This window comes from Apteryx mantelli, chromosome 4 (assembly GCF_036417845.1).
Source record: "Apteryx mantelli isolate bAptMan1 chromosome 4, bAptMan1.hap1, whole genome shotgun sequence".
NCBI classification, from domain to species: domain Eukaryota; kingdom Metazoa; phylum Chordata; class Aves; order Apterygiformes; family Apterygidae; genus Apteryx; species Apteryx mantelli.
Genome location: NC_089981.1, coordinates 28,067,660 through 28,089,042, shown reverse-complemented (window position 1 = coordinate 28,089,042; position 21,383 = coordinate 28,067,660). Strand labels below are relative to the sequence as shown.

Here is a 21,383-nt window from a genome sequence, read left to right as displayed (position 1 = left end):
AGTAATAAGCATATCTGCACCTTACAAATTTAGTCTCAACAGGCATGCTGTAATTTTTTGTCTTAACTCATTCTATCACCACACGTTTAGTGACTTAATTCCAGAGAGCTTTACATATTTAAGACAAGAAAACACATGATCTTCACTACAGGCTGTAATTTCTTACATTAGACTTGAAGAATGTAATCCACCTCCCAAATGTATTTCCACTGTAACCTCTATTTTGAATTTTCTACATACTATTCAAGTGATAACTAGCCATTTGCCAGCCAATAGCATTCAATGTGGGGAGGGAAGCTACTTAATCTCTCATAGACAGTATTTCACAGCCTAATCTAAATTACGTAAAAAACTTACATTCCTCCGCTATGCATGGTGTTAAGTGTTACTTCTAGGATTAAAGCTTTGCTACAGTGAAGGTAACTGGAACTTGTTTAAACACTGTTTCCTCAGCAGAGAGTTACAGATTTATGGCAGAGCAACTGACAGTCAGCACAGCCTGAAATACAAAAGAATTGTTAATTGGGCCTTTTTTTTTTTTTAACATACATATTTTAAGTCAAAATAAACATCAGCTTTTATTGGCCATAACAATTTGAATTAACATAGCTTGCCCCCCCCTTTTAAGAACTAAAGCAGCACTTCCAAGTCATCACTCAAGGAGGAAGCTTCAAGCTACTTTCAAGCATGAAGGAAGGTCATGCAGATTTGCATATTTGTCTCCTAACTAGCTTCCATCACCCCATTTTCCCACCACCCCCAAAAATTAAGTTTTTAGAAGAGAGAGGCAGAAAGAGGCAATATGCTTACCTCCTGATAATGGTTAGATCATCTTTAATTCTAGCACCTGAAGTTATACAAGGGTTTGCTTAATAATCAAGTTTCAAAGAACTGTTGGACACATTTGATAAGGTGACAACTGTGCAATACCACTCCGTATTTCAATATCAGGGAACATATTCTTGAATTGTTTAAACACAATCCACAGAACTCAAATTAAACAACCATCCACAGTTTAACTAAACAATCAGTTAAAAGTCTTACAGTTTAATAATTCACATAATGGTCAGTCTTTAGTAAGGGATACTGAAATCGATTAAAACACAACACTAGATTTTACTCTATGGGTGTGTTGGGCAGGCACATAATGGGCCGTTCTTGGGTAGAACCAGAACAGTAAGGAGAAGTTTACCACAGTTGGCAAATCCCACATTTTGTCAGTTAAAAGTGAACTGTGAGAATTAAATACTCATCTTTACATATACACAAGTTATGCTGTGAAAGCATATTTGCTTACAAACATATAAAAATACTTGTTAACTAGTTTGATAAGAAAATAATGTATAAAAGTATATAGCAAAAACATTTAATCATCTCTGACAATGGAAAGATCAAATTCATTTTTATCACATAAAACAAAAACAGCTACAATTTTAAGTTTTCCTCAATCCCTTACCCAGAAATACAAAGGAAGACACATTAATTTTTTTTCAAACAACGATGTGAAATTTCATAACAAGCTGAAATGCCTCATTCCAGAATGAGCTCAGGTATTTGGCCATATTCTAATAGTAGTAGTAATCATCCTGTAGCTGCTCTGGATTCATAAAATAAATACAGTAGACTGTTTTGGCCACTGAAATAAAACTGCAGCATAAACAAGAGATGAACATTTTTGCTGACAATGAAATTCAGTGTAGGTTTCTTAAGGCTAGCTGAATACTCAAGTCTAATTTAACTGAGGGCAAAAATCCAATCCATCCCTTTTTAAAGTATACTCTATACTTCAATATAGGTCTTTGTAATAGCTAATGAAATGTCAGAAGTAAAAATAAATTAATTCACAAGAAACAACTTATGCATGACTTCAACACCTTGTCCTACACGGTTTTGTTTCATCTCCTTTGCGAATAAAACTCCACAAGGTGCAAGCTCTTAAGGGAGAGAAGGAAGGAACTGTGGTATTAAAGAAGCAGCCTTAGTGTTTTGTTTTGAAGTCTGCCCCAAGATGACCGAGTCTTCTTTAAGAACTATTCTGCCAGCTTCTTGGACTAAGGCTATTCTGGTGACCACTTTTAGGACATGCACATGTAAGGCTAGACCAATACCAGAAGTGATGTAAAAAGATGGAAAGAAAAAAATAATCTGGCAGTTGATAGCTTGGTTCTTGGGATTCTTAGAAAATAACACAATGGCAGCCTTTCTTGTCTTTTTCTTTCCGTGTTGGCTCTGGTGATGGAGGGCACTCTTGTTCTTGGAATTTCCTGAAAATAAATATTTCAAATTAAATTCATAGAATATTTCAGTTAAATAAAAAATACTGCATTAAAAGTTATCATTTTTACACTCCCTAGAGGAGGGAATTACTTTTGACATGCAAACTATTGATTAAATGAGTGACAACTTTTTGGTTTTACTTTTTTAAAGACATCCCACTTTTTACAGAGGCTACTCTGATTTAGTCCATCAGGCTTGCTTACTGCATGACGAATAAAATGCAAGAGATTAAAGCAAAGCTCTCTTTCAAATCCACATAATAGTCACAAACATTTTTTTCTTAATATATAGGAACATCTTATATGGATAGCATTGGTTGAAGTTTACAGAAAACAGAAGGTAGAATTTTCTTAGTTATTTCCCCCGTACATTTGCTGCAGCTACCCATTAATGAAAGGGCACTAACTTTTTCAGACTTAAGTTACACTACCTTATAACTCTGACAAGTTCATGAAAAGCTTGGTCTACATTCAATCTGATTTTTGCTGAGGCTTCCATGTATGTTACTTTAAGTTGTCGTGCTAGTTGCTGACCTTCCTCTTGTGTCACCTGTAACACAAATCAACCATTAAGCTCAAGGGTTCAGCAGACAGATTCAGATCAGCAGACACTGTAAATACACATTAAAAGACTATTTCCCTCAAACAATAATGCTAAGTGTTGCACTTTAATACAATAAATAATATTTGGCCACAGAATAGTTTCTGCACCATCCACATAATAAAACTAGAAAACAAATCCACTTAAGACCTCATTTCAAATGCAAGTGAAGACTTTTTTTTTTAAAAGTTTCTGCAGTATACAGAGTGACCCTTTAAGGAATTTCCTTCACTGCAGATCCCTTCCCTTCACTTCAGTTCTGCAGTAACAAGATCAAGTTTTCCTTCAAAAGCAGCCAAGAGTCCCTCATTCCTGCTCAGAGCAAGTGCTTCAGTCAAACAAAATCTCCTCCATTACTAACACAACTGCGGATACTAATTGCTAAATTCGCCCTCTCCCTGTCCCAGCTAAACCTGGAGAGAAAATTAAGATTATTACTTAAAATAGTGATGTTTAGCCTCTGACTCTTTATAGAAGTTATAAGAAATCTGTTTATGACACAGCAAAAAGTTATTAAGACAGACATTTTTAAGTACAGCTTGAATTACAAGAGATACCCCTGAAATCTCCAGGTTCAGGGACATTAAAGAAATTCTCTTTACCTCGTCTCCCTGGGACAACAGAGGAAAGGGAGATAAAGAGTGAGAATGTCATTGTTTCCAGACGATTCTGTCATTATACCAGAAGTTGGTATAAAATTTAAAAGGAAGAAGTGGAAGGCAGGACTGTAGTGGAACATTATAGGAGAGAGGAGTAGGCTGGTCACAGAGCAAACCTCAAGATTGCTGCCTATTTCTGGACGACGTAGAGAGTAGCGAGGTTAGCCAACAGAAGGCTGCCTTGAGCAGCACTATACGGGAGCAAGGCTTCAACGGGAAGTGCATCCATAGCAACAGGGAGGAAAGGGCAGCTTTTAGCGATAAAAGGAAGCAGCAAGACATCTTGGCAAGACAGCGGCTAGAAGAAGAAATGTCAAAGACTATGCTGCTTTCACAGGAAAATGTTGTCAAGGCAGCATGTACAGGACTGATACCATGAGAACAAAAATCTAAACTTGTTTTTTTGAAAAGGCAGTCAGATATTCACTTCCATTAAGAAGCTACACAGAGGAAACACATGGAAATTAAAAAAAACAAAAAACATTGCTGGGAACATTCACCACAGTATAAGTACATCTAAGCTTGCAAAATACTTTTCTCACAGCTCTCACAGCTATACATGTGAGTGTCTTCAAGTAAGGCACCTTGATTTGTTCAATTCCTGTGCCACTAGCACCCCCCACTTATGTTCTACTCCAACATCTACTGCTGAATCGAGAGCAGTTCCCACTAAACCTTCGTGAAGCTCTACAAGGAGCCCCTGGCACCTTGTGACATTAGCTGGAGTAACTCAGGATGCATCAGCTATTCTCAAACACTTGCTACACTCTACATTTATTTCAGGATTACCACCATTTGGTGGAGCCTTAAAACAAGCAAGCAAACAAACAAAAAGAACCAAAACAACTTGAGATCAACTACTGTGATCTTACTGGAGCTGCAGGGCACAGAAAGTAAAAGTGACTGGGAACCCTTAATTCTCCATTAGCGACTGAAAACTGAGAAATACTCAAGAGTTTTGCTCCACTAGCTGGATAAAACGCATTTAATCTTCCCCCCCAATCCCAGATGTTGAATGTCCTTTTCCCAAAGCCTGTGAAGGCTGCATTTTGAGAAATATTCGTATCTATTTTCTGGCAAGTCAATGATATCGCAGAGTCCCCCGAAATTTGTATCAGAACTTTCAGAATTTTTTATGTATCTTTGCCTCATTGACCAGACAAAAATAGGTTAAAGCATGGATACAGAAATTTTTGCACAATCAAATTCCTTTTACTTTTCTTGATCCCTGCATAAACTACTGCAGCCCCAGAAACTGACAGATTAAAGTCTACTAAAATGGGGAGGAATGTATAGTTCCGAAGAGAAAGTGAACCCAGGCTTTAAATGTACATGATTACTATCTTCTCTATTATTGTATCTAAGACATGTTATAGGTACAAGACAAATGCAGCTGCAGGGAATGCAATTTTATTACACTGTAATAAAGTTAAGTTACATTTCCACAATATTCTGCTTTTAGAATGCTATAGATGCAGCATTAGAGCCCTTATCACATTTGCTTGAATATCTGTCAATTGCTTAAATCCAAATAATGTTTTCATCATTTTGTCTGATTTTACAAGTGTCTTGTCAAATAGCTTATGGTCAATCTTAGTCACCTCAACAAAATCAGTCTGAAAAAAAATTTTGGTTGGGAACACTATGCAAGTGTTTGTAATGCCAAAGCAGTAACCTAAAGGCAGAGCATACCAGTTCCATTTTTAAAGCTGAGGGAAACGCAGCAAGTACAAACATAGAAAATACTTGAAAACAAAAATGTAAATTTACATCTTCACATCCCCTTCTCCCTCCTCAAGTATGACAACCCTGTGCCATGGCAGACTTTTCAGTAAGGGTGATAAGGGTGCTTATTAAAGACCACTAGCAAAATAAAAATTGTATACTTTTTCTTCAAAGAACACTCTATTTTATTATTTTGACAGAAGCAAACAGATTTTCTGTGCCTGTGCATGCACCCTGAAGTGAAAATCTCTTCCTGTTGGTAAGCTTAAGGACAAACATGAATAGGAATCACTTAAGATGCTTATTCTTTGTTTTCAGGTAATTTACTGTCTGCTTTCAGAAACCATTCACTTAAGCTGCTCAGCATTTGGTGAGAGTTTCTCAAACTAAGCACCAGAACAGAAGATGTAAATGAGCAAGACAAACACGGAAAACCTCCTTGCACAAGTAACACTCTTTCTTACTGTAACAGCTTTCATTTTAACATTTGCATGAAGAATCCCATGAACATACTCCCCTAGGCATCCTACATGGCCCTCCCTCTTCATTATGGTATCTGAGAAGTGTCAGACATATTCATTTCTGAAGTTGCTGTTCATTTCTGTACCCAAAGAACAGCCTCTACAAGGCTGCCTAACTTCACCACTGCACACATATCCTGCCTCCATAATTACATAGCTAAGGGCCACGCTGTACTCGCATCAGAAGGTGACCACTGAGCGCTTCCTCAAGTTTGACAGGGATCCGCTTCACCTTCCTCATGGTCCGTCTACAGTGCTCCCTATCCAGACACACTTCCCTGTTCCTGCGGACCGTTCCATCATTCCCAAGAAGTAGATCTGTCATCTTGATTTTTTGCCTCACCACCCCACCCACAGATGCTGCTACTTCTTGCTTAAAGTTGGCTAACATGATGCATTCCTGCAGTGGTAGTTCCTTACCCATTAATTGTATTTTGGCCACATTCTCATTTAAAAAGTCACATTGGTGCATACAAACTGTGGTTATGCAGCACTGATATGTATTCAGACTGACTTGCTGTATTCAAATACTGCATCGAATGACTGACTACTTGTCGTCTACACAGCTCAAATTCTAGTTTTCGGGAAACCATGGGAAACCATGAAGAGATATTCCATCTCTGATAACAGAAGCATCATTGCATATGCCATTCCCACCCTTAAAGAGAAAACAGAAGTTAACTATATTAGTATACTTTTCAGAAATTTTTGAATACCAGTTCTGCTGACCTCCATTTCAACAGTACTAGAGGAAATACTCAAAAGACTATATAGAAAATTGCTCTGGATTTGCCAGTTACAAATAGCATAGGTATTAAGCCATTTTTCCCTTAAATAAAAGCTAGTACCTCAAGAAGTCATTGTCACACTTTCATATGGAGTTCACAGGGAAGAGAATGGCCAAAGCTAAATGCACATGTGTTAAGGCAGGCCACCACCCAGGTCCCTGCACCCATCCACACCCTGGAATGAGCCTCGAGGCTGAGGCTGATTAAGGTCAAACCACGAGACTATTTGCCTGGGGTCAGCTTTGCCGATCATCTATCTAGGCATAAACCAAAGTCACAAGGACCTCGCTTTAAAACCTTGCTTTAAAGATATCTAGTAACACACAAGATCTTAGCACTATGCCATTGTATTTGTTCAGTAGTGATGCCAAAGGAAAAACTGGCATTTAATCAAATTCAAACACTTTCATGTTGCAACTTGGATTTTCCTTGAAACCCTGCCATCTGGGGAGTGATCAGACTTGACTCAGTTCAGCTAGCAGTTATCTTCAAAAAATCATACATGTCCTGCACTGACAAGCCTACTCCTCTGATAGTAGCGGTTGCAGCTGGAACATCAGGTGCTCCATTGAACTGGCTACTGTAGAAACATTCAATGTTGTTCAAGCTGTACTGAGTTAACCCATTTAAGAGACCGACTGCTACACTGCATTTACTTCAAGGGAAGAGCAGCAAGAGAGATGGTGCTTAAATCTCAGCCTCACAGTCACCAACCTGTGAATGATTGGGGAAATCTGGAAATACCAGTAACTTCACTCTTTACCCTTTGAGGAAATCCTAAAGATTAATGCTTGCACATCCTCTTGCAAATCTTTTTTGTCAACTCAACATGTGTAAATATTCAGGACTTTCCCTTCCATACGACACAGGAGACAGAATTGAAACCAGTCTGCTTAAGTCCATTTAGCTACATTATTACTACTGTGGTATACTTCTTATTTCATCTCTCTTCCTCAACAAAACCAAACAAAACCAAACCCCACACATACACTGCAAGGTAACCTTCAGCATATTAAAGCCACCACTATTTGAGCATACACCTTCACCATAGCGCTACTGTTTCATCAAGACCATACTGTAATTCCACCTACTTTCTATTACTTCAGCAGCATAAGGCAGTTCAAGTATGTGCTGAGAAGTGGTTGCCGTCACACCATGATTATTAGTTACACATAATTTGCTTCCAAACGTATGGTAGCATAACGATAGCACTCTGTAGTCTGTACAACTACAAAATACAGTTACTCTCATAAAGGTGTGATCAGACCCTTGAGACATCCAAAACACGTTCTTATGTATTTATCTCTCAGGCTCCAGGAAGATTTGTGTGTTAGTTCTACTGAGTGTCATTTGCTGATCAAAACAAACAGTAAGTTACTTTAACTTAGTTTTATGTTCTCATAGGCAGCATATGTTGCTCAGCTACTTCACTGATTTGCCGTCTAGCTTTCAAAAACAGAAAGCAGATGCCTGGTGGGGGCAGTTTTGTTCTAAACATCACATACTCAACTTCCTGAATTCTGAAAATACTACTTACAAATTCTGAAGCTGAAAGGCATATATTTGTGATTATACAAGTCTAAAAGAATAAGATGACTTTCTGTAGAATTGACAGATAAGAAAAAGGACTGTGGTATTGTATTCTAGTCTCCCATCCTAGCTGAGGCAAGACTCACTCAGTGAATGCTCTTACCTCTTCCCCAGCCCTGCCCTGCATGTCCCTGCACACAGGCAGCCAGGGCGCTGCTTGTCCAGCTGAAGTTTTCCCGTATTTGGGGAAGTGAGGTGGCAGTACTAGTTTTCAGCCAGATCAGCAAGCAGATCCAGCTTGCTGCACAGACCTCTGCATCTAGAGTTCACATGACAGAGCAGGAACAGCCCTAGTGATGGGAGCAGAGGCTCTGGCTGCTGTTTCACACCAGCTGATAACATCTAAGTGCTGCTGCTGCCAAAAGGCGAGGTCTCACTCTCTCCCCCCACCCCAGTTCCTCCCTGCTCTGCTCCTAGCCGCAGTCCCACCCCTTCCCATGCTTCGAGCTCTGGCACTCAACCTTTCTGTGAGCTGATTTAACTCACTAAAGTATCAAAAAGTCATCCCAGCTTGTTTGTTTTTCCTCCTAGTCTACAGAGATGATTCAACTCACAAAGTGCCTCAGATGAGCGCTACGGCCAGCAAACGAAAGTGTGAGAACGTGAAGACAAGAGGGAGGGGAGGCAAGACAGAGAGGAACCTCTCCCTTTTGCACATATATTATGTCAGCTCAACATCTCACAACCATTCCTTTAGGCTGACTTAACACCAGCTGAACTGTACCATGTGAAAGAGGGAAGTGCGTGTGCACATGTGTGTGCATGCACAGGTGTGTGCATGAAAGTTAAAAACATGTATCCAGCTATTTCAGAAAACCTATAAGTACTATTTCACCTATACATACCAGAAGTTGTAAGCAGCAAAACTTCAGAGTTAAACAATTTGAATATTGCTGCTTTGACCTTAAATTTGAATCGGTCCATCACCATTTGAAGCAGCAGCTAGGGATTGAGTACAGAGGATACTGTGGTAGGAGAACAAGTGATAGACACCTCTTTCTTTAAGGCAGAAACAGATAAGTTATAGGCTGTATAATAACGTTAGGAAGATGGAGGAAAGAGAACACAATTCATAGCTCTTTCTAAAAATGGATCTACAGGATTACAATCTACATTTCCAAGTATCCTCTGAGGATCAGGGATTGACAGGGATGACGCTATTTCCCTCCCACTATTTGGGTATTTGTCCTTCAGCAATTAGTTTGCTTTGGTGCAGAACAGTTTAGTTTCATCTCCATAGTTTACACGCTGATGTCTTGTCAGCATGTATTAAATAGCGTACATTGTTTCCCAGGACCTGCATGGTTAAATCCAGGAATTTTGATGAGGAATGATGGTAATTAAAGTGTAAACAAGTTTCACTTTTGTCTCAGGGACAGGCTAGAGAGTTCTGAGCACGTCTGACTATTTGAAGTTACTTCAGATGAACGTAGTGATGTAAGTGTGGAAACTTCTTTCCACATAGTACCTTTCAACATAGGTTTTCTTTTTTTTAAATGACCTTCCTACTTCTGAGGTTAAGAGGCTGTGACAGTCAAGGAAGTACCATCAGAGGGAATTTTTTTGTACTGAAGACTTCAGGTGGTACTCAAAAAACCCTTTCAATGAGAACAGCAAAAAAAAAAAAAAAAAGTACTAAACCCACTAATCTCTTAATGTTGTTTATTTCAGGCCTTATTTCATCACGTTCCAGCAACTGGGTCTTGACAGAGAAAAAGATTCTATTTAGCAAAGAACAAAACTTAGGTGAAAACTTGTGAACAGAAACTAAGTCACATTTTCTTGGTGAGCAAATCCAGGAATTTCTTACTATTCAAAGCTGTGTTTTCCTTGTGAAACTTTCAGAATAATTACAATTTTAGTAACTCTTAGTTTGCTTTCATTTAAAAAAATATATATATATATACACACACACACACACATATAGTTTGACAACTGATCCTCTTCTGCTGACCTATTAAGGTTATTTTCATTTCAGCTCAAATCAACAATTTGGTGCATGAAAATTGAAAGTGTAAATAGGGAAAACAAATTTAAGTTCCTCCTTTAAACCATTCTAAACCAAATCTTTTAAGTTCTCTTGCAACTAGGTGTAAGGCTGAAATCTACTAATTTCAAAATCTTAATTTTAAGCCATTTAAATAAGGAATAAATTCTGTCATTGTACCTCCAACTTCAAAAGCTTTATGTCAATTATGCAGAAGTTAAATAGCCAAACAGAAAGAAAACAACGAATTACTACTCATTTACACATAACAGCAGGGAACAATGAAAGCAGCATCAGTGCAGTCTTATAATCATCCAAGCTAGTGCTGGAATGCGCTCTGCTTGGCATAGTGCGCTATGGTGAGTAACACAGAGGAATTAGACACGTTCATGCCTGAGTAATCAAGTCATGACAGAAAGCTCTCAACTCCATACGTGAATAGATTTGGTCTCAACATCACCCCAGTGAGTCAGATAGAAGATCTGTGGTATGTGGAATGCCATCATACTTCTAAGATTATTCAAGAATAGAAAGTGAGCATTAGTTGCGTTTCTTGCATTGCGATTAGTTAATACAATACCATTTATTGATTTTTTTTTCTTGTTCCCACTCTATTTTTGGGGGGGAAACCAAAAAGTTTCTAGAAGAAAGCAAGCAGTAATCAATACCAAATTGCTTACCTGTCTTTGATGGTCCAGATCTGCTTTATTACCAACTAGAATCATAGGAAATTCATCACGGTCTTTCACTCTAAGAATTTGCCGCTGAAATTTATAGATTTCTTCAAAACTGTAGAAGAACAAAGTAGAGTGTCAGTGTACTAATTCACACATTCTCAAGCTCTGCAGAAGTTCAGGAATGATAAATCATCCATTAGGACTTGCCCTGCCATGTCACACAAGCACAGACAGCTGCAGACATTCCCTCAGAGTCCACTGTCATTGCATGAACAGTTAGAGAACCAGTCAATGCTCAAACTGGAAAAAATCCTGATTCAAGTTAGCACTGTACTATGCACTTGGACTCGGTTTGCACTGCAGGGCAAGTGGAACATTCGCTCTGTCCCATTCTAGAGGCACCGGGATTCCCAAGGGTTGAGAGAGAACCAAGCAAACAGTCCATTTTTCAAATGTTGATTTTGGAGATCAACTCTGGCTAGAATATTCAAAACTTCAGTCTAGAGACACTGCTGACAAACACATCAGCTGGTATCCCCAAAGCTTCTACACTTCTAGGAATTTCTGGGAAAGTTATGAAGCTGGTAAATTACATTCCTTGAAGAACAGAAAAGCAGCAGGGCTAAATGAGCAGAAAGCTTTCCAGTTTCCTGCATATATGCTTAGGATGGCCAACCAAGTTATTTCAGATACTGGTGCTATTTAGGCAGTAAGGAATATTTCCAGCAGTGCTTGATGGAAGGTGAGCAAAGCAGAAAGCTTCCCCAAAGTCAGTATATAAAACAAGTTAACCCTGGTCTGAACAGCTACCTCTGCAGAAAAAAAATACTGCTTTCATTGAACACTCTTACAGCTGTATCACTACACAGGGAACTTCAGTACAAATGTTGGAGACAAGTACATGTCCTTTGTATCAAAGGCATCCCGAACACTATGCTTAACTTCAGGCATACAGCCTGAAGCCATTTACACTTAGATTTGTAAACTAAAATTCAAAAGCAAGATCATGATTGATAAGGAAGTTTCATTAAAAAAAAAAAATTATGGAGCCAGACATGACACTGCCAATCCGCCTCATCCATATAAGCCAATCACGAGAAGCATGAATTAGAAGGAAGGTATACCACCAAGCATACCTGTACCTTCATTTGGATATGGTGTTTTAACACAGAAGTCTGTAGCAAATGGATGAAGGCAGGGGGAACTAGGTGTTGTCCTAACTGGAGTTGAAAGCTACCAACTAATTCATCTATTTTTCTTCTTTGTTCAGAATTACTTTCCACCTACACAAGTAGAACAGACACCACTAGCAGATATTTGACAGATACACAAAGTAAATCTTGAATTAAATGAATATGAGAACAAAAATGAAAATTCTGCTCTGAAGTCTTTTAAGGGTTTCAGAGAAGAAAGAGGTATGAAAGTTTAACATATCAAGATCTGCTTAAAATCAAGGCAGACCTTTGTCAGAAGAGCAAACAAAAGCTTAAAATTTTCAGTCAAGGCAAAGGAGTTCACATAATGACTTTTAAAACATTTATGTTAACACAAGCGCTCAATACACCTTAAATCCACAAACCCAGATCTCTTGACAAAAGCATGAGCCTCTCTTCTGGACAGTACTTCAAAATGAATTTTTGCATTTAGCAGCCTTAAGTACAAGATACAGATCCAAAGGAAATATACACATGCTCCACAGAACATGTATTTTAATTCTGATTACAAATAGCTATCAATAATAAAATCAGAAGTCACTTTTCAGATCCGAGATTGAATCTGTAAGGGGGGAAAAAACCCCAAAGAACTACAGACCAAACTTTTGAGCATAGCAGTTCAGTCATCTTACAGCTCTTCTATTGCAACTCAAAACAAGGAGAAGAGCTTCCCTGACCACTTCTGCTGTATCACTACATATCTGATAAGCCCAGTGGAGGAAGATCATACTCAAAGTCTTAAGCGACTGTCTGTATGTATATGGCAGTTTCCTACTCTTAAAATGATCAGGAGCTACATAACAAAAAAGTTGTTTCATCCCAACACTGCAGTCAATCAGTTATGCAGGTTCCAATCAATTTATGGGAATAAGCAGAGTGAGTATCTGCCTACAAATAAAGTATGGAGACATATCCTGAACTGAACATAACAGCTTAGAAATGCACACAGAGCCAGCCACTGGACACCGACAAGCACAGGGCAAGGGGATATTTCTCAAGAGCTGATCAGATACCATAGCATGTTGCACTTGCTTTAAATCTCACTTGCAGGAAACTAATATTCTGGACAAATTTTAGCTGTAATGAAATTCCTGAATAGAGTCATCATTTTTTGTTTATGCTTTAAAATAATCCATTGTAAAGGACAGATGCTCACCATCTTAAGCAGTGGTTTAAAATGGGTTTTTATCAGCGCTGAAACAATGCTAATGCCTCAGAACATAAGGGTGAATTTATCACTTAAGATTTCTGTTAGAGGTTATTTCAGTAAAGGTTAGAGCAACAATTTAAGATTAATTACAACTTCAAAGGTGGATTGCTTCTGTTTGTTTGTTTTAAATAAGTAGACATCAAGCTTACCTTCCTCTATCGGTGACTGAGAAAACAAGCAGAAAACCTTCCCCTGTCCTCATGTACTGCTCACGCATGGCTCCAAATTCTTCTTGTCCTGCTGTATCCAGAACTGAACATATACAAACTGTTAATTACAACTTATGTTTTTAGAATACAGACTCAGGAAAAAAAAAAATCCTTCCTAAGAGAATATTGTGATAGCCTCTACTGTACATCAGAAGCTACGTGGAAACCACTTTCCATAGACATTACAGGATTTTCGATGAGTCTTCCAACACGTTTTTGGACCGATTCAACAATTCAAGACCTACAAACTGAAATGAAAGACAAAGTCTGGGCGTATTTTCACTAATTCATGACCAGCTGAAATAGCTGGAAAAGGTACAGAGGGACTGGGGCAGAGATGCTGTTTTCTCCTTAAAGAAATTATTGACAAGAGGAAACTGAAACTCTTAAGGCAAACAATTATATTTTATTTAGGAGAAGCAGAATATGAGAGCTGGGAGATCTGCTTTTCATTCTATTGTGTCACCCAAGTAACTGACAGGAATTGTATAAGTTCTCCTAGTTTTGTAGTCATTAAGGTTTCAGGAATAAAAGTTTTTTAAAAATGTCCAATCTACAGTAAACAAAGACCCTTAAACATATGTAAAGTCTAAATATTTCAAATCACAGGTATCTCAGTAATAAAATGACATGTATAATAACATAATAATAGTAAATATAAAATGACAGTATAATAGCTTTTATCAACTGCAAACTTGCATAAAACCATGTACTGCACAGTTGTTCAACTGTGCTACGTTTTATGCATACAAATGCAAGCACAGGCCGTGACAGCTACAGACTGCTTCATATTATGCTTTAGTTAGGCTACTTACTGTCCAAGCGTGCTGCTCTTTCATCTATCACACACTGTTTGGTGTAGGAGTCTTCAATCGTTGGATCATAATCCGTAACAAAATAGGACTGCAGAAGAAAATTTTATTTGTGAGTCAAGTATATACAGGACACTCATTGAGCAACATAGTTAACACTGTAACCTTCATAACTAGTAAAGATGAGCAGGTTGTTACCCATACACAACAGTGTGTCACTTTATCTGAAAGGATAGGAGACAACAGCTTTTCTATTCCTGGTAAATGCTAATAAAATCTAGAAATTAATGGCAGATTACCAGAATGTATTGGACTTCTAGAGAATTTCTAGCATTTTCCTAGAAATTTCTAACAATCCCTAGCATCTCCCAGCAGGAAGTCCCCAAAACTACAATTTTCAAGTAGATACTGCTGGGGCACTGTCGACTTCTGGTAGGGTTTAGAATTTTTTGGCAATTCCTCAAAATTTCCAGAATCCTCCCTCCTTTCTAGGAAGTGCTGAGATGTTCCTATCAATTTCTAGAATTCTCTAGTAGTTTTGTTACTATTTCTTGCAATAGGCTCATGCAGAACAAATGACATTTAAGATTTTAAACTAGATGAAGTTTAGTAGATTATCCTTGTTCCTACGATTTATCTCCTTCAGCTGGTGTTTTTAATGGCTTTAAGCATTGCTCCTCCCCAAGGCAATTTCTGAAAGCAGAATAAGCTATAAAATACCTGCATCTCCTGTTGTCTAAACCCGAGGTTCCAACCAGACACTATCACATTTGTTACTTATAACTTGAACCACAGAATGAAGCACCTCTTTCTATAGATTAGAAGACCAGATACTGAATACTGCAGGTAACAATACTGTCCAAAGAAACATGCAAATGTAGATTTCTCAATACAAATTTTTAGTTTGTATGCAGTCATAGGGAAGTATCTTTACCCAAAACTAAAACATAGTAGCGTATTGATTCTGAACTGGTAATGTGTACTACTCTGATTATTTAGAGATCAAGAACATCAGGTGTGTATGTACCCAGACAAACATTACAGCAATTGAAGGAGTACTGCTTGTATATGCTAATCAGTCTAGGTCTACAGGCAAATAAGAATGCTTTAAACCTACACATTGGCTCCTAGGAAGCAAAAAAAGGAGGAGGGGTTGTTCTTGCATAAAAAAAGCTATGACTATCCCCCAAAATAGGGAGCATCTCCTTATTTATTTCAAAATTAGAAGTTCTCACTGAAGCATCTTCCCAGCCACACAAATACAAAGATACCAACAAGTCATCACTCTGTTCAGCATCTGTCCTCTAAACTTACCAAAGTCAAGCTGACAGATGTCACCATGGAAGGAAAAAAAGAAATACAACTAAAACTACAGCACTAGCCCACTAACCTTCTCCAGAGGCATCCCCGTCAGTACAGAATACAGACAAACCTGTTATTACAAATGTAAGTGCATTTGTCCCTGCTTGGTTTCAGTTTGGACTTCCCACAAGGACTGGCTACAAAACTTCCCCATCCTCCTCTCAAAGCTACACAACACGACTTCCTTAATCTGATGGCACCCAGCTGGCGCCCGGCATTCGGCCATGGGCGCACAGGGTTTCTAGTTTAACAGCGTGGACACCGAGTCCCCAGCAGAGCTTGGCAACAGAGCTGCAGCTGCCTTACTGGGAAGAACACATCACCAGTTGTAATACACTTCACCAGCTGTGTACATCACTATGCCAATGCTCATATACCACAACCTGACCATCTTGCAGTTGGCTACAGGAAGAGTACGTACAGGTTGCTGTTGATCTATATGCATTTACATTTTGTACCTTACTGAAAAAGTGCCGACTCCTAGAGCAGAGACATTAAAACCTGCCTCTTCAGATACATCTACCCAGTATTCCCAGTAGCTTTGCATCAATGGCCCCATTTTAAAACCAGCCACCTGTAAGTATCAATAAAATTAAAACAACCACGCTCCTCTCTGTAAAGGATAAGTCCTAATAATCTGTCCCACCAGACATAATTGTATGAAGCATGAAACGCTATGCTTTGCACATTTCTCAGTGTTTAATGCTAGTCCAGCTGCCCGTTTCTGTGCAAGAAATGGCTCCCCTTGTTTTATATTACATTTGTCCAGGCTAAGCAATTTTCAAAAAGAAGAGTTAATATGCATTGGATCGTAACTGGAGCACACCCACGACTCAAGTTCACAATTCAAGTTCTCTAGCAGGAGGAAGTCTGCTTGCACAGAACAGAACATTTCACTACAGAACAAGCACACAAGAGGCACTGCTCTGAGTACGAGCCATCCTTTTACCTTGCTTGTCTGAAGATTTGAAGTGGAAAAATATAAACTGTTCTTGTTTTTTCTTTTGCCTATGACTCAAAGCATTATCTAGTAGCTTAAGAACAGACTTTCTGTTCTTAATTTTTCAGATTTAATCATGAACTCTAAATTAGGTCTCAAGTCTACTGTTGCCATTAACAGACTTTGAAAGATGGAAGAGAAAAATTCACTTATCCAGACACACAAATGTGTAAATAAAATTATTTAAAGAAACTGGTTTTAGAAGGGAAGATCACACGGAAGGGAGTCTAAGTGATGCCTTTCATTAAGGAAATAGGAAATGGCATTTATACAGAAAAGGCATTAGGTGACTGAAATGTAGTAACACCGTTAGTCTATCTAAAAATTCAAGGTTTTGATTTGGAAGGTTAAGCAAGCACACTGAAGTTGCTTTCCAGCCCTCCCCAGCTTTAATAACTATTTTAGATTTTCAATTCTCTGTCCTGCAGAAGTCAAAATTACTGTTTGACCCTTTGCATACACGAAGTGGTAAAGTATGCCAGGTTTTAAATAAAAAGGAGAGCATGGAAACAATTTATTCCACTCTCATGGATCAGTATTAGTAGATCACCTAAAGCTGCAGATTTATATCCAAGAAGTGCAATATTTTTTACTAAGAGAAGTCAGGAAAGAAAACCTTAACTGTCTCAGAGGGATTCTTCATCTTTTTCTCATTATCCTTCCAAGGACTAGGAACTGTAGCAGGTTCTGGACTCTCCAGGGCATTTTTGTGACTCTCTTCACTGCCATGTCCCCCCCTCCTTTTCTTTCTTAAAAGGAAACCACACACAAAATGAGAGTCAGGCTAGGTACAGAGACACGGAGCAGGGGCTCCTCCCTCGAAAGAGGCAACAGGACTGTGCTGTCCCGATGTGCAGAACGAAAGCATTTTGACTTTCTAGCATTAGCTACATCTCAAATTCAGAGCGAGTGCATGCCAGAGCTCCCCCATTTAACAAGTCTCACATGAACAATTTCTTCCCTCCCAAGCAGTTGCACTGCCAAATCTGCTGTCACAGCCACTATAGTAGAAGTTTGCAAGACAATTAGTGTTGTGGTTTACCTCCACGCAGTGGACAAAACTAAGGTCCTTGAAATAGCTGCCGGTTTTGAAGGAGCCTTCCCAAATTGCATTGGGACTATTTGCCACAGGGAGCATGTTAACCACAGCTTGCAGACCTTACTCAGTCAGGACTGATTCAGGAAAATTAGATGTAACAGATACAGCAATTTATCAATCTGAGCACAAATGGACCTTATTGCTGCCATATGACTGTCAGTGTTTTAAGAATTAAGGAACAACAGGGCATGTCTCAAAATACTCCAAGATGCTGTACCTTTACCTCCAAATGCCACCTTGCACCAGTGAGAAGCCTCCTATATGTTCAACAAGCCCAAGACTATATAGCAGCAATCACAGTTTTGTAGAGGAGGTCATGGAGTTTGTGACAAACTCCGTAGAAGACTAACAGGAGCACAACTTGAGCAGATGCAAAATACTGCCAACCTACTGGTTTATACTGAAACTAGGTCCAGTCAAATTAGAGGAGCACATACACACTTAGAGTGGTGTGGTGCAATTCCAGCATTTAAATACCCAGGCCGCTTTACTGCTGTCTTCTTTGCGAAAACTGTATATACAAGTATTGAACACTCTTCAAAGCAGGCTACCTGCTGAACTACAAAATATCTAGTACTGAAATATCAGAAAGCTGCAGCAGTTATTTTGGATGCCACCTGGTACAAAACAGACTAGATCACCCTCTAGGGTGACCCATTACAGTACCACCAGTGTTCAGATCTGCTCCTCTAGGAGTAGTTGAGTTTTTATGATGAATTGGGGGAGTTAAATCTCAGTCAGTTGTCTCCATTGCAGTTGGCCACCAGCTGCAGGCAATAGAAGAAACTAAATCTCCTCTATGAAGATAGTACCTTGAGCATGCTCTTTAATTACACCACTCCTTCACCACTACTAAAAATAAAGGTTCTTTCCACCCAACTCCTAGAGTGGAAATGAGAAGCTGAGCCCAGTACTCCAGCCAACCATTCAATTTACGCAATATATTATGCAACAAGATTTCTAGGTTTCCTCTAAGACTATGTGGCAATTAAGTCCAGAGACGGGAAACTTTGCCAAGGATGCAAACCCTTTTGCAGAGAAGAAAGTTATCCCTGCAACACCTACACAATTTGCAGCTGGGCAACCCACCAACAACAACTCTTCCTATATGCACACTTGTCATCTTTAAATGTGTTTCAATGCTGATTTTTTCACCTTTCCAGGAGTTCCTACGAGTAGTGTTGTGCAATGATGAGATTACCATATCTGATACTATTCTAATAGTCTTACTCCATTTAAGATAATAGGAATTCTTAAATCACTGCTCTAAACACTGAGGTCTTTTGGCAGGGAGAGCTTATGAAAATCTGCTTTCAGCTTACTATCTTCCCCATTCACTGATTTTGCTTTTTATATACATAAGGGAATTTCTCTGTCAGATGAACTCGCTTGCAATCTCAGGATTCCCTCTCCCTAAATCGATAAAACAATTACTTAAGTGAAGACATTTTACATGTAAAGACGCAGACCCACAGCGAAGTTTCACATCTTCTGTGCAGCTTTTTTTATTTACTATTCATAGTGCTGTCAATAGTCCAAAGACTGAAAAAAAACATTGGATTACTTTGTTTTGTCCAGAATTTAAGTTCTAAGGTGAGGGAGAAATCTGACGCTATCACCAGGGTATTGTAAGCTACAGTCCAGGGCCTGGTTGCATCATCTGCTCCCTTTTATCTTTACACAAAACTTGAAGATCATGCAAAGAAAGGCAGTCCAGCACAGTGAAAGCATACCACTTATGACTAAGTTAAAGGAGTGATACATGCCAAAATACATATTCATCCTTGCTATGTCTATAACCTCCATTTGTATTTACTAAATATATGCTTAATGTTTCAAAGAGTAACTAGTTGCTTATTTAAATTTTTTCCACATGTTCAAATGTGTTTTTGGTTCCAAACAAGCGAAGGCAAGGAAACAGAAGGGTTTCCACCCTCCAGCTGAAGTTACAGGCCAGTTTTAGATTTAAATAACATCTACAATTTCAACATTGTGAATAGCCCAGAAATCGTTCCCAGCTATAAATTATATGTTATAGCTTAAAACAAACAAGTTAGTGAATGCTACACACCAAAGCTTCAGCTTTAAACTTGAGTTGATTCCCAAACATCTGAAACACATGATCCCAAGACATCTCCCAGGCTAAGTGCTACATGACGGAGTACTTTCTTATGGAAGTTTCTCCATTGACTCTAACACTTTGATCTCTTTGTCCACCATTTTCCTCGTTTCCTCTCCACTTCCCCTGAAACATATGGCCATTCCTGTCACACTTGAAGGATGCAGTGGCACATCTTCATGCCATGGGCATAAAATAAACACCACCACCAGCTACAGCCTTATCACACAATACGTTGATCAGAAACACTTAATCCAGAAAAAGGATGAAATCTGACCAAGATATTTTCTAAATGGCTTTCTTCATTTAAGTGAGAGTTCCTGGTGCTTGTCCCAAGTCTTAGACAAAGTCAATGTCACAATTTAAGATCAGGATTATAGTGTCCTGGCCAGCCAGTAGGGAGATGAGTGGCCAGCTTTCTGCCTGAGCTACTCGGCTACAGCATAAAAACCCTGCACAGATTATGCATTAAGATCCAAATGGCTGACTCTATAAATCAGTCATACTTTACCCTCCTCCAGAGGGCAGAGGAGGTTAGAGATTATTTCAAGCTTTATCTACACTTCCCTTCCTATCCCTAGAGGAGCATGGACAGGTTCAACATCTTCACCAATGCATTGTTACAGGACAAGTGGCAACATCCTGCCATCTCGCTCAAACACAAAGTTGGCTCTGACCTAGAACTATGCTGCCAGGGAGAACTGGTAGTTAAAGCAACTCCTAGGGCCTCAGCACCTGAAGAGATTCACTGCAGTTAGGTTAACTGAAGAACCTCCTTTCTCATGACAGAGCGGGCTCCTAAATTATGTTCTTCAGGAATACTAGAGTTGGCTGGCTGGAAAACAAGGAAAGCATGCAGGGAGGAAAAAAAAAAAAAAACTGAACTGACTTCTGGAAACAAACTTAAACCCAGACAGCATTCCAGAACAATGAAACATGTAGGGCAAAGCTGAGCAATTTATTATTTCATTGAGCCTCATACACTTGGATCACGGAAAAAAGTAAAAAGCCAACTGATTAGAGAGCTTTTGACAAATAGCTCAGGACTGGTATATGAAGAGGTGATTCCCTATGACCTGATGTTTACAGATAGGTCAAATCAACTGGTGCTTGGGGGACTAGGAGAACTAGCACTGTTGGGGATCAATGGCAGAGGGAGTGCCACCGCTGCAGAAGGCTGAGACATTTTGCACAGAAATACTAAAAAGACCAAAATGACTGCTGGAGGTACACACACCAACCCAACACTCTCTTAAAAAGAAGTCTTTTGGATAGCATTGAGCATGCTCTGCCGGCATACATACAGCCATTTTGCAGAACTATAGGAAGTGTTTTGGCGTTGAACACTGGCAGAGGGAGGTGGGAAATAAAAACCTCTGGATTATGCTACAGAAGGACAGGTATATCCTCTTCCAATTATCCCACATTCATACAAGTCCTTAAGAATAATTTTCTTTTAGTTCTAGAAATAGTAAGAGCACCTGTTCCTTTCTTCCGAAAAACCTAAATTAAAGATAGTCAGCATTTCTAAGCA

At 39.0% G+C, this 21,383-nt stretch overlaps 1 protein-coding gene across 1 annotated transcript in view; it reads right to left on the bottom strand.

Moving 5' to 3' along the window:
• Nucleotides 1-817: 817 nt before the first annotated feature.
• The window catches only part of RRAS2 (RAS related 2), a 47,802-nt gene continuing 27,236 nt past the window's right edge, over nucleotides 818-21,383 (bottom strand). The window contains exons 2-6 of the mRNA XM_067296091.1: nucleotides 14,273-14,360; nucleotides 13,398-13,500; nucleotides 10,828-10,936; nucleotides 2,708-2,826; nucleotides 818-2,264 (exon numbers count right to left, since the gene is read on the bottom strand). Of these exons, the coding sequence (XP_067152192.1) occupies nucleotides 2,177-2,264; nucleotides 2,708-2,826; nucleotides 10,828-10,936; nucleotides 13,398-13,500; nucleotides 14,273-14,360 (507 nt within the window). The 3' untranslated portion in view covers nucleotides 818-2,176. The remainder of the gene's footprint in view (nucleotides 2,265-2,707; nucleotides 2,827-10,827; nucleotides 10,937-13,397; nucleotides 13,501-14,272; nucleotides 14,361-21,383) is intronic.